Consider the following 12,110-nt stretch of genomic DNA (forward strand, 5'->3'; position numbering starts at 1 on the left):
CCTGAATGATCCAGGCCAGCAAAGTGACAAAACTTCTGCTTTTACAGAGGTGTTCACACTTTCTGATAATCAATCAATCAATCAATCAATCAATCAATCAATCAATCAATCAATCAATCAATCAATCAATCAAGTGCATTTGATTAGCAGCACCTGGCTGCTACTTACTCTCCTAATTCCTATTGAAACAGTTTCTGCACTTTGGTTTAGCTTTAATCAAATAATAATGACATGGTGTAACATAGCATGCACTGCTATCCGAGGTTGTATTTACCTCATTTTAAGACCTTTTACAGCAACAAATGAAACAAATGAGGTTATCATCTAGTCCAACTTCTGCTAGTCGTCTTGCACAAATGAGAAAACTGATGAAAATATTGTGAATAATCACTATTATTTCAGCCACTATCAGAGGTGAGAATGTGGGAAACTGATTTGATGACATTAAAGAAAGTTCTCCATTCCTCCCGTGACATAATCTCCAAAATCGCATAAGAAGTTGCCTGTGCGGGAAAGCTAATTTTGTTTGTTTCTCGTTAACTTGTTGGAACTGATATGATCTGTTGGTTACCTGTGGGGCTTTAAAAGCTTTGCCACACGGTGGAAATATGATTTAAAAAATGTGGGTGTAATGACTTCCTGTCTACATGGGGGCACAAACTTTACACTCAGGGGCTCAGAGGTTTAAAACCGCAGATAAAGTTCTAACAATCGTTTAAATTTCAGCTACTTTATCATTTTTTCTGCAGTTAAATTAAGGGGGTGAAGCATTATTGAGTGCATCACACTGATCTGATCATAAGCTGCCAAAGTTCTATCTGTTCTATACACTAATAGGATATCATTTATGAGAGCGGAGCTTAAAAACACTCACCATTTGATGCTGTGAAATCGATTGCAACCGTGAAATTAATCTGTGTCCTACAAAAGAGAATAAATGACATAAGGAGAAACATGGAACCATCAATCATGTCAGATTATACCACAGCATGTTCAAAGCAAGCAGCAGAGAGCAATTTAGCAGCAGGTTATCAGCAGCTGTCCGTCTTAATATTAGAGCAGCGAGATAACACAGGTCGGTAATCCTCTCAGCCGAGTCTCTGCAGAGGCTACACTACTAGCTGCAAGTGGCAGAGGATATAATTATGAGAGTTATACTGGTGCTTAATCTAGTATCATTAGCTATCAATTATTGTGAACTTACCCGCCTCTGATGTAGTCCAGGAAGGACAGCTCAGTGTCCACCAAGCAGGACAGGAGGGTGACCTGTCAGTCAGACCAGAGTGTGAATGAGACGGGAATCGCTTTTACAGTGCGAGCGTCTTTGTGTTAGAGATGCTACAAAATGCTTCTTTACAGGTTTACAGGTGCCTCAAGGTGACGTTATTAAGGACATTTAGTTTGAGCGCCGCAATGTTTCACAGCTTTCACTTTTATGAATGGCTATATTTTATTCATTCTCTTCTACACAATTCATCGGTTACACAATCATTGTATTTTTTATGAATAAAATCAAGCAAGTGTGTGAAAAAGCACACACAGAGTAATAAATACAAAAAAAGTAATAATAAAAGTAATAAATATTTGTAATAATTACCTTTTCAACTTAGTTACTTCAACAACATTTAAACTTACGACACAAACACACGTTAAGTTAAAAGATACTAATCCACATGGTGAAAATCAGATGTCAATCATTTTGATAAATATTGAAATGCTTTGTTGAGAATTCAAACAAAGGGCCAAATATTTCCTAATTACATTCTCCTGTGAGGACATGCTGCTCTAACCAGCTTTCAGTCATTTTAAATGAATACTTTTCATTTATGGGCATCTGAATGTGTCACCTAAGTCACATGACAAATATTTTAGGAGGTCAGATCACCTTCAAGGTCCTAATCAGGGACAGTGTAGGTGGAAAAAAAGGGTCACCAAATTTCATTAGATTTTAAAGACGAGCCTCTTAAATTAAATTGAATATATTCAAGCGTTGCATAATGAAGAGCACCCTTAATGGCCAAGGGAAATTATGGCGATCTATGTCTTGAATCTTAGGCTCTAATCAGTTTTAATTAGAATACTAATCAATAGTAAAAATATACACACATATATATATATATATATAAAATAGCTGGAGACCTAATTACAAGTGTAGTCGAGAGGTTTGGATGGTCTTGGTCTTCATTTGGATGATTTCCCTTCCGGATATTACATAAGCCTTTTCTGTATCCTTCCTTGAGAGTGAGGAGCAAAGACTGGTATAACGTTCACTCATACAACGAACATTCTAGGAAAAAGCAGAATTTTGGCCGCCTTCGGTGTGTCGGCATGACTACCAAGAAAACACAGATGTAGAAAAAAAGCAATTTACATAATAGGATATGACGTTGATGGTGTGTTTACGCTTGACAAGTTTAGTTTGATTAAAACCAACTCTGATGTGATTGTTCTGTAAGTGATGATCATTTGAAGAAGCGTGAACATTGACATCAAGACTTTGGCACCGACAAACAAGCAGAGTCGGGTCTTTGTTCTCTTCCGAGCAAATTCTGGTGCAGTACGATTAAAAGATTAACACAGCTGGAACCAAAAGCGTCCAAACATACTGTTGTTTATTCTGGATTTCAAGCTTACCTTGCTTTTCTACACAGAGAAGCTGTGTTGATCATTAGCGTTTCACACAGGAGAAATGGATCTTCATTTGTATCCTCATATCTTTGTTTGTGCGTGCAACCTCCTGCCACAATTTCCCCTTTTTTTATTAATTTCAAAAGTTCTTTGTTACATCTCTGCTCATAAAAAAATACCACCATATACTTATATAAAGCCTGTTTCAATCCAACAAGCCCATTTTCAACACACAATATTGCTTTGGAAGGTTTAGTTTCATCAGTGAAATAGACATGAGAGAAGCCACTTATATATTATATTAAGAATCTGCTGGTTCGACATAAAACGTGTGAACGGCAAAGCAAACCAAGATTAACTGTTGTCAGAAAACCAACCTACAAGTGTGAACACACACTAGGTACCTGATTTCACTTTTATGAGAGTTGACACAAAGAATGTGACACATTTGCATCAACTGGGATCATTTGAATTACAAGTGCAAGTATTATCTCTTAGTTAAATCCCTTTCAAGACATTGCTCCCACTTTTTAGTTGAAAAAATATGATATATGTTTCATATCTAAAAGTATTTTACAGAACAATAAAACAATTCAAGCTCACCGTTCCTGAGTTTTGGTACTTTTTCTTCTTCTTTCCCATCTTTTTTGGATTTAACACCTGTGGAAGAATCACAATATTAAAGCAGGTATGTTCATTGTGTCTCAGTGACATAACAACAATCAGCTCATGTGACTCTTCACTTCTTTAGTTTAATTAACCAATATCATTCAGTAAAGCTAGATTATATGCTCTTTTAAATAAATGGGCTAATTACAATATCCCCATCACCACATCAAAGGAAAAGTAATTAGGAATTAGTTTTATTCAGTTTCTCTATAAAACTCTTAAATGTACAGGGCTGAACTGTAAAAACATGTCTCTGAAAAAGTTCACATGACCACTTGCTGTTTTTATATGTGTCTTGTTCAATAGGATATCTCGAATGTGAAGAAAATCTATAACACAGTTAAGAGCTGAGAGGGGTATAGGCAACACTGGTCTGAGAGTTGATGATCATATAACACATACAACACATCGGATGTAGAGAGAGGCACCCCAGTCTTCCAGTCTCTACGCTACAGGATAGAGGTTGTGTTTCATAAGCAGCTTTATGGAGTCTTAGCCTTCAGTAACTAAAGCCCTGCCTTAAAAGAGCTGATGGGCCGGGAAGTGAACTGCTTAAGGACTAGAGGAAGGCACGAAGAAGAAAGCCTTTGAGGTACCGGTGCTGTGTTGATATCATTCATTCTACATCAGAGTAAAACCTGAACATTCGTATTCCCAGATAAGATGACTTTCTGACTGAACCACAGGGGTGACATGGTGTGCTGCGCACCTTCACATATGTTCATAGCTTAAGCATTTACCACCTCTTTAAGATTCACAACAGTCAAAAGTTTTGTTAAGAATTTTGAAAGAATTAAAATGTCTATCCGCTAGGTTTTCTGTGGGCTGTCAACTGTTTTTTTCAGGTTTGATAAAACATTTGGCAAAACAGAAAGTGCTGGGAATAAAAAACTAATTACAGTTACACTGTATAAATGTCAATGTTGACACATGCTTTGGCATGTATGAAAATCACCTGAGACGCGTCATTTCCAAAACCCAAAGAATATCTGTCAGTTCCGGATGAAGACTTGAGGAAGCATAAATTTGAACCGATTCCACATATTTTCAAAAACATAAAGTGAATGTGTAGCGCATACATTTCTATCTGCCTTGCTCTCATCTCATGCAGAATGAAAGCTTTTGGGTTTTCAATCCAAAATAAAGCTTAAAATGCTGATTGGTTGAAAATTAGCTTGAGACGGAAGGGGACTAATGACAACCAATTTCATAACAAAGAGAGCAAAGCAAGAAAAACAACAGTGTACGTAAAAAGCCAGATCAAAACCACAGACAGCTGCACTGGATAATCACACTGCCAATAATAAGCTATTCTTCCACAATGACTTCTGCCTTTTCCCCAGCAAAGCTAAAGGACCATCAACAGCACCAACACAAGCAAGATAGCTGACATTTTAAATTGTTCAAGATAGTTTCTAGACGTCCCCTAGAGGCAATAACACGCAACAGCAAGTTGACGTGTGTTTGAAGCACCAACACAGAGTAGTTGCAGGAACCCTAATCGTACAAACTGAATTTCTTAGTAAATCCATGAAAAAAATTCGAAGATATCACCTTTTTTCCTTTGTGGTGTAATACAGAAATGAGAGTAAACCCTCCACTAAAACTCAGTATCACAATGTGCTTTTGAGTTAGTCCATTTCTTTTTAAAAATGACCTACTCTTATAACAGTTGACTGGCTTAAAAATCTGAACAGAATGAGATATTAAAATTTCCGACACAACTTTTAATAAACTTAAGTGTCTGGATGATCCTTTGTTGGTTTTGAGATGTGAAAAATTTGTTTTTAAGAAAATGAAGATAACGTCTTAAAAACCGAGCTTTTTAGAGAGGAAAACTAAGTTGATCCCAATTTTGCAACTCAAAACCATAGCAACACTTCTTGCGGATAAAAATAAAGAGGAAGAAAAAGAACAACAAAAACAAATGGGCTCCTTCAGCTTCGCTGCTTGGACCGCTAATTAGTGTGTAATCACCAGCAGATTCCTCCATGTCAGCGTGTGCAGAACACAACATTAAAGTGAGTTCTCACGCTTTAAGTAATTAAGCCAGCTTAATCAATAAGAAAATGCTGAATAAGTATGAGGTGGTAATGAATTCCCAACAGAGAGAAAGAACAATCAGATCAGAAAAAAACTCTCCTCCTGAAGAAGTGCATAGATAAGTTCAAATGTTCGCTGTGCTCAGACTTGTAACAGAATCTACATCACATGGAGCATAATCTTTGTGGCTCAGCACATCTGCACCTGTATTACAAATGACCACATCATAATTCACCAATATGTAATTGACGTGAATTTCTAGTGTCAATCGGTCAGTCGACAGCCGAGTTCTGATGGATGTGCAGTAAGGGCTCAGTTTCAGTCAGTTTCTGTTGCATGTTTTCCATCTTTAAAGGCACACTAAGCAAGACATCCCTCAAAACCATATTCAGACTCATACTAAACTAATTCCTCTAAATCATATCCCATGACCACGACCAGAAGTGTGTGGTGATGAGTTTCTCTTCAGAGGAACTTCTTTTGATTGTATTTGCCCACTTATTTGTGGGTTTGAATGTCTTTTGATGGCATATTTTGCGCAGTGTGCGTACAAATCATAAAAACATAGCAAACAGCTTTTTTCTTTGGATAAGTGCTAATAAGTTTATAAGTTTAGGCTCTGTTGTCAGAGTATAAAATGCGTTTACCAGGTTCCCAATCTTTGATTCTGCTAGAATAAGGAGTTTACTACTCTGTCTGACATCAGGCAAGCTTCCTCCAAGATGCTGTAGAGGTATGGACTTATTTGCTTGTGAAACAATCAATATAAAATTTCATTTCTTTGATATGTGACTTTGTTTTCATTCCATTTTGTTGAACCTATGCTCAAAAATTCCCTACAGCGCCTGGATGGAATGTAATCAAGTTAATTTAATCTTCCATGTCCTAAAGTCTTTCCAGAAAAAAAACATCCAAGATAAAATATTGACAATTTCTTCACAAAATGTGATTATTATGTTGACTGTTTTTCATTGACCGTTAAGCTGTTGCAGTTATTTTCTCCTGCATTCTTATGTCTTGCTGTAATTTTCTCTACCACTCGCCACTCTTACCTGTTTTTCTTGCTTGCTAAATTAAAGACTAATCAGTGGGTAAGAGCAGGCAGCTGTTAATACATATCATACACGCCTTGGACGTGATGGTAATAAATAATTATGCACCAGAAATTCACAGTTGAGCAGAGCCAAAGATTAGTTTAAGTCTTCCTCTGCTGGTAACTAATTAACACTGTTATTCTCTATAAGTCTCTTCTGAGGGCAGCATTAGCATTGTAGACTCGTTCCATACCATTGCTCGTCTCTTTTTTCTCTCCTTTACATTAAACTTGCAACAACTGTTTCAAGCAAGGCTTAAGTGCAAAGAAAACTTTCATTTTGTGTGCTACATGTGTAGTTATCTTCCAAATGACCAAAACGCTGAATTTAATTGTCATCTTTCAGCTTTGTCACCGTGTGCTGCTTTTAAAAGAAATGCCTCCACATCATGGTGATCCCCCGCACGGACCGTATCAGATGTTTTTTTGGAGATTCTGTTTTTTTAGTCTCTTTCAGTTGTCCCCAGTGAAGCGCGATGGCAGTATGTGGCAAACAGTGTCTTCTTTCAGAACAATCTGACTGTTCTGTGCAGACACTCTGAGCTGTTCCAGCCGGAAACCTTTAAACTCGATAAAAAGATGCTGGTGTCATCAATGTTGCTCCTTATCCTGCCAATCACAGGAGCAGAACGCATCATTCTAGTAAAAAAGAAAACAGCAGAGCACAGCTGTGACTGTGTCTGTCTGTCCCGACGTGTGCTCATATGACATGTTAGACAAAGATGATCACCAGCAAATGAATCCCACATTTGTTGGAGCAGATCAGCTGCATCTTGAATGTTACCGGCGAGTGCCGAGCTTTTATTACCGTGCATAGTGAAACCTTGGTAGCGTGTGGGAGCACTTTTTTGATGTGGCAATGGGGTGAAGCTCTCCCAGGCTCCTTTCAGCCCTAATTTGAATTAGGGAGAGTTTTGGGGTCTGAAGATAATGAATTCCATGTATGAAAGTACAAGTGTGCGTATGTGTGAAGAATCTCACCTCATAGACATGGAACTGTGACTGGCTTCTGGACATTTCTCTGTAGCTGGTGCGGAACTCGCCGATGAAGTCGTGGCTGTAAAAACCAAGAGAAAGAATCACATTTCCCCCTTGAAAAGTGAATTATAATGAGAAGAAATGTAGAGCTAGTAGGCCAGAAAAAGATGAAAACCTTCATTAACAACAGAGTATAAATGCCAGCTTGAGAATGACAGATTTTCTTCATTTCGATGTGTCGTATGGGAAGCCGTATTGAAAATACAGAACTATCACTAATAAGCTCCTTGGTTTCGTGGGCATAGCAGCCAATTTTATAATTTTGTGGAGATAATCAGAGCTGTATAAATCGGGGTCAGGTATTAATGGGAGCTCAGGGCAACATGCCCTTGAAATGTCGAAAACTGTCTGTTCAGTGACTAATGAGAGGCAAACAGTTCTCCTGAAAGCTGGAAATTTACTTGCTTCATTTGATAAACCTTATTTTCATTCTTCAACTGACACTCTGAAGGTAATTAACAGTTAACAGTGTACACTGTATTTAAAGTAGGCAGAGAGATGGTCACATCCAGAGCTCTGGGATGCAATTTCCCAGAGCTCTGTATGTGACCATCTTTCTGCCTACTTTAAATTCCCAGAGCAGTATATACTCTAGCCATAACAAACAAGAGTTATCTGTGACTGTAACCCCAAAAGCCCTTTTCTATTTTGGACAGATGTTTTCAGGAGAATAAAATATCAACATCATTGAGTAAATATATATTTTTGATTATGAAAATGGTATTATATGTATTAGATATATTAAATAATACTTATGTATAGATGCATGCAGCATCACAACACACATCACTGTAGTGACATTATCGGTTTGATACACAGAGGAGAAAAAAAATGGTTCCTCACCCTCCATCCCTATCCCAGTCGTACACCTCCACCTTAATGCTCCTGCAGAGGAAAAGAAGAGGAAAGAATAAAATACCCCCAAAACAAAACAGTACCACATATTCAGTCTACCTGCTTAAAGAACTGACACTGGTGTGTGGATTTCTCTGTCAATAAGTTATATTTTGTTCTGGTGAAGCCGAGACAAAAAACGATACCCAGATGATTTATATCTAGCTCCATCATCGCTGCCTTCTTCTCTAAATCAATGTTAGATAAACCTGCCCAGTCTTGTTTTGATTTTCACAAAAAGGAACCATGAGAAACATTTCCACTGATGACCTGAGGGTTTATCACAGCTGAGAAGTCAGGATACCACATTGTGAAGCTGGTTGTGTGAGGAGAGAAAGTTGGGTCTACGCATCAACAATGCAATAGTTTTCAGACAATTCTTAAAAAGCTACGTTCAATGTTTTTTTGTTTGTTTGCTTGTTTGTTGGACTGCTGCTTTTTCAGTCACTTTCCTCTCTTTCCCAGTCACTTTCAACTCTTTCCCATGGATCTGTCTGTGGACCCAGATGAAAAGAAACCTGATGGACACGAAGACCTGGATGAATTGTAAGTTACAAGTGTAACTATCTACAATCAAATTCAGACAAAACGGAAATGCATTTGGCCCAAAGAACCTCAGCAGCACACCATTTAATCCTATAGCTAGTCTTGATGGCATCACTTTGGCGTGGTGAGTTATGGTTCCTGTAGTTTCCAGGAGAAGAATAAGGGGCAGAGCGTTCAGCCATCATCTCTCCTCTGGAACCTGTTCTCATTTTGGGTTTAGAAAGCACAGAAGACACTTTCTCTACTTTTAAGATGAGATTTTAAATGTTCCTTCCCGTAAAAATCTTACAGTTGGTTGCTCAGGTCATCCTGAGTCTCCCCTCATCGTTCTGCTGCATATCTGCTCACTGAGAGATTCTGTGTGACTCTATTCAGCTCTATATTTTTCTCTTGTTAGTGATCCTATCAATAACTATTGATTAGAGTGTACATTATGATTAATTCTGCCTTACATTAATTTGTAGTTCATGAATTGTGGTTGTTTTTGTTATTGTTAGTCGTTCCTTCTTCCCTTTAACTAATCACTTTTTATCCATTTGCATTCCATCATAAAATGTTTTCTTCTTCTAAACTGTGACATTTTTGTCAATGACTTATTATATATGAGTAGGAAAGGTTTTATCTAAATAAAGTTCAAGTTCAAGTTAAGACTGAAGTCTCACATTTCATCAATACAGCATCCATGTCAAATTCTGGTTAATTCTGGCCGATTGTGGGTCTCTGAGCTACATAAGCAACCAGTTGACCAATAAGCTATTTCAGTTGAGGAATGTTAGTGCTTGCCAAGCTTTGCTTGCTTGGCCATTACTTTATGTTGTTAGAGATGTAACACACAGCACGATGGCATGTAACTCTCCTTGCTAGTTTCTTGATCGCATTCTTTGCACTGTCAGGCACATAGCAGCACCTCATCTCGTTCTGTTGCTAAAGTTTGCAGGTATGTTAGCACCGTACCTGTGAACTATCAGAAGGTGAGCTTGGTATTTGCAAACAGAAATTCCTACTTCATAGCACTTTAAGAGTCAAGTCTTCGTCTCTCTCTTTTAAATCAAGCTGTAATCATTTATTTAACACTTGTGTTTGCAGGATTGCTGCTCTGTTAATTTGTACCTGTCATAGTCTCCATTGCACAGCGCCCTGACAGGAATTTTAAAAGCCTGCCACACTGGATCCAAATTATTCTTCACCACTTCTGTTTTGTGGCAGATGGTATACCTGTGACACATACAAAAGTATTAACAGATGATAACTATAGCCCAAAAATTGAGAACAAAACCATGTGGGCACTTCTCCATCACTATGGAAGCATTTTGATCATTTGCTGCTAAAGCTACTTCCTGTTCTTTTCATGTGGCATCTAGACTGGCTCTTTGTCAACCAAGTTGCTGTTATACCCTGCAGCAGAACATTTAAGCTGCATCAGTAAATACCCAGCTGCACTGAAAGAGAATGTGTTAAGTGTGAGATGCCGAAGTCAACTTGAATAAAAGCATCTGCAGGGCAAAGAAAACTCCATGTACAAAGTTTTCCTTTTACTCCATCTCATCCATCCTTTGCATATTCAGCTTTTCATGTTGTCTACTCTCTCCTATTTTATCTGCTCATCTACTGTTTCCTCTTGATGATGGATGCAGGGCATCTCATACAATATATACATCATAGGGCATTATGTAACATCCCAGTAGACAGTTTAGATACAATATCCTCCACAGGAGCTTTTGAAGCATGCTCACAGTCCAATTAAGACAGCTGCATTTCTTTATTCAGCAAATTGATGTCCATAAATAGCATAGGGAACTTACGATCCGTCTTCATTACTGCGGTAAAAAACTAGAAATGGGTCAGATTTTCCAAAGAAGTCCTTCTTGTCAAGCTTGTTGCCGCAAAACTGTAGCATCACCGATTCCTAAAGAGGAGGGAGGAATCAAAACGTACGTTACAGAGCTTGAAGTCTGCTGAAATGGCACACACCGTGATCTGCTGATACCAGAACAAGTTTTAATGACGATTAGGAGATATACGGCACATCAAGTCTGTCAGCTAAGAACTTATATTTATCAGCTCTGCATATATTCAGAATTATAGTTAAAGTGGATAATATAAAGAAATGTATTCATCTTGTGACCCTCTGAAACTAAAAATCTGTATTTTTACAGGTGACAGAAGCACAAAGCTGGCCCAGAATGGCAAGAGCTTTTTCCAGAAATATCAGTTTCCCAAATGCTTAAAGGAAGCTTTGTCCCTTCTAAAGAAGGAAGGAATTGAAAAGATTCAGTCACAGTCTCAGCACAAAGTTCAAATGACGACTTTATTTCAAAACTGTGCGCTTAATCTTGAACTGAAATCCAGTCCACTTGAACTGGCTAACAGCTAGCACCATGAATAAAAATGTTTTGCCTCCAGGCCTAACAGACATAAAACAACTCCGAACCTCCTGTGTGCCAAAATCATGACAGATATGTTGAATAAATAGTAGAGTACAGCAAAGAAAGCAGGGGAAGCACTGTTTGAGGATTTCATGGTGATGTAGTAAAAAAAAAACTCAAATTGAACAAATCTTTCTGGTATCACATCACAAAGATCTGTCTGCTGCATCTATCTTGAGACATACCCCAACTCCAATACATGTGGCAGCCAAATTAACTTGCAAGTGTGTAAAATTCCTTTAAATTGTCACTGAGAGCAGAATTGTGATGTCAGTCAGGAAGAAATAAGAACCAAAAGCTTTAGCTAAGTAGTGCACTGTGTCGGGAAGTCTGAGGGTTCCACTGTAAATCAGTTAGAAGGCGAACAAACTGATTCTCACCCTGCAGTTGCTCAGCTCCTCGGCTCTCACTATGATGGTGCCACATTTCTTTCCTGGGATTCCACTAGTAAAAAAAAAAAAAAAAAGATAGAGAAAGAGAAAAATAAAAATAGAACACTGACAGATCAAAATTCTTTTCTACCTGAAAAGGTACATTTCTACGAATCCTTTTTTAACTATCAAAAATCCCATATTAAATGTAAACAAACCAAATGTCAAAAGTGAAAATCAAACGCTGATTTTAAATTTGATGCCAGCAAGATAATCATAAAATCAGTCAATGGTGATTAAGTTACATTGCAGAGCAGTGCGTTGTTGGTTTCCCCCCCTTTTAAAAAAAAAATGCAGTGCTGCCTGAGGACACAAAGATAACAAACAATCAATACTGTTTTC

The 12,110-nt window shown here is 37.9% G+C and overlaps 1 protein-coding gene across 1 annotated transcript in view; it reads right to left on the bottom strand.

Moving 5' to 3' along the window:
• Nucleotides 1–11,767, bottom strand: part of LOC142384325 (copine-8-like) — a 30,429-nt gene extending 18,662 nt beyond the window's left edge. The window contains exons 1-8 of the mRNA XM_075470491.1: nt 11,718–11,767; nt 10,714–10,817; nt 10,022–10,126; nt 8,315–8,356; nt 7,415–7,490; nt 3,232–3,288; nt 1,205–1,266; nt 875–921 (exon numbers count right to left, since the gene is read on the bottom strand). Coding sequence (XP_075326606.1) covers nt 875–921; nt 1,205–1,266; nt 3,232–3,288; nt 7,415–7,490; nt 8,315–8,356; nt 10,022–10,126; nt 10,714–10,808 — 484 coding nt within the window. The 5' untranslated portion in view covers nt 10,809–10,817; nt 11,718–11,767. The remainder of the gene's footprint in view (nt 1–874; nt 922–1,204; nt 1,267–3,231; nt 3,289–7,414; nt 7,491–8,314; nt 8,357–10,021; nt 10,127–10,713; nt 10,818–11,717) is intronic.
• Between the last annotated feature and the right edge of the window lie 343 nt (nt 11,768–12,110).

The sequence above is a fragment of the Odontesthes bonariensis genome, chromosome 7 (assembly GCF_027942865.1).
Source record: "Odontesthes bonariensis isolate fOdoBon6 chromosome 7, fOdoBon6.hap1, whole genome shotgun sequence".
NCBI lineage: Eukaryota > Metazoa > Chordata > Actinopteri > Atheriniformes > Atherinopsidae > Odontesthes > Odontesthes bonariensis.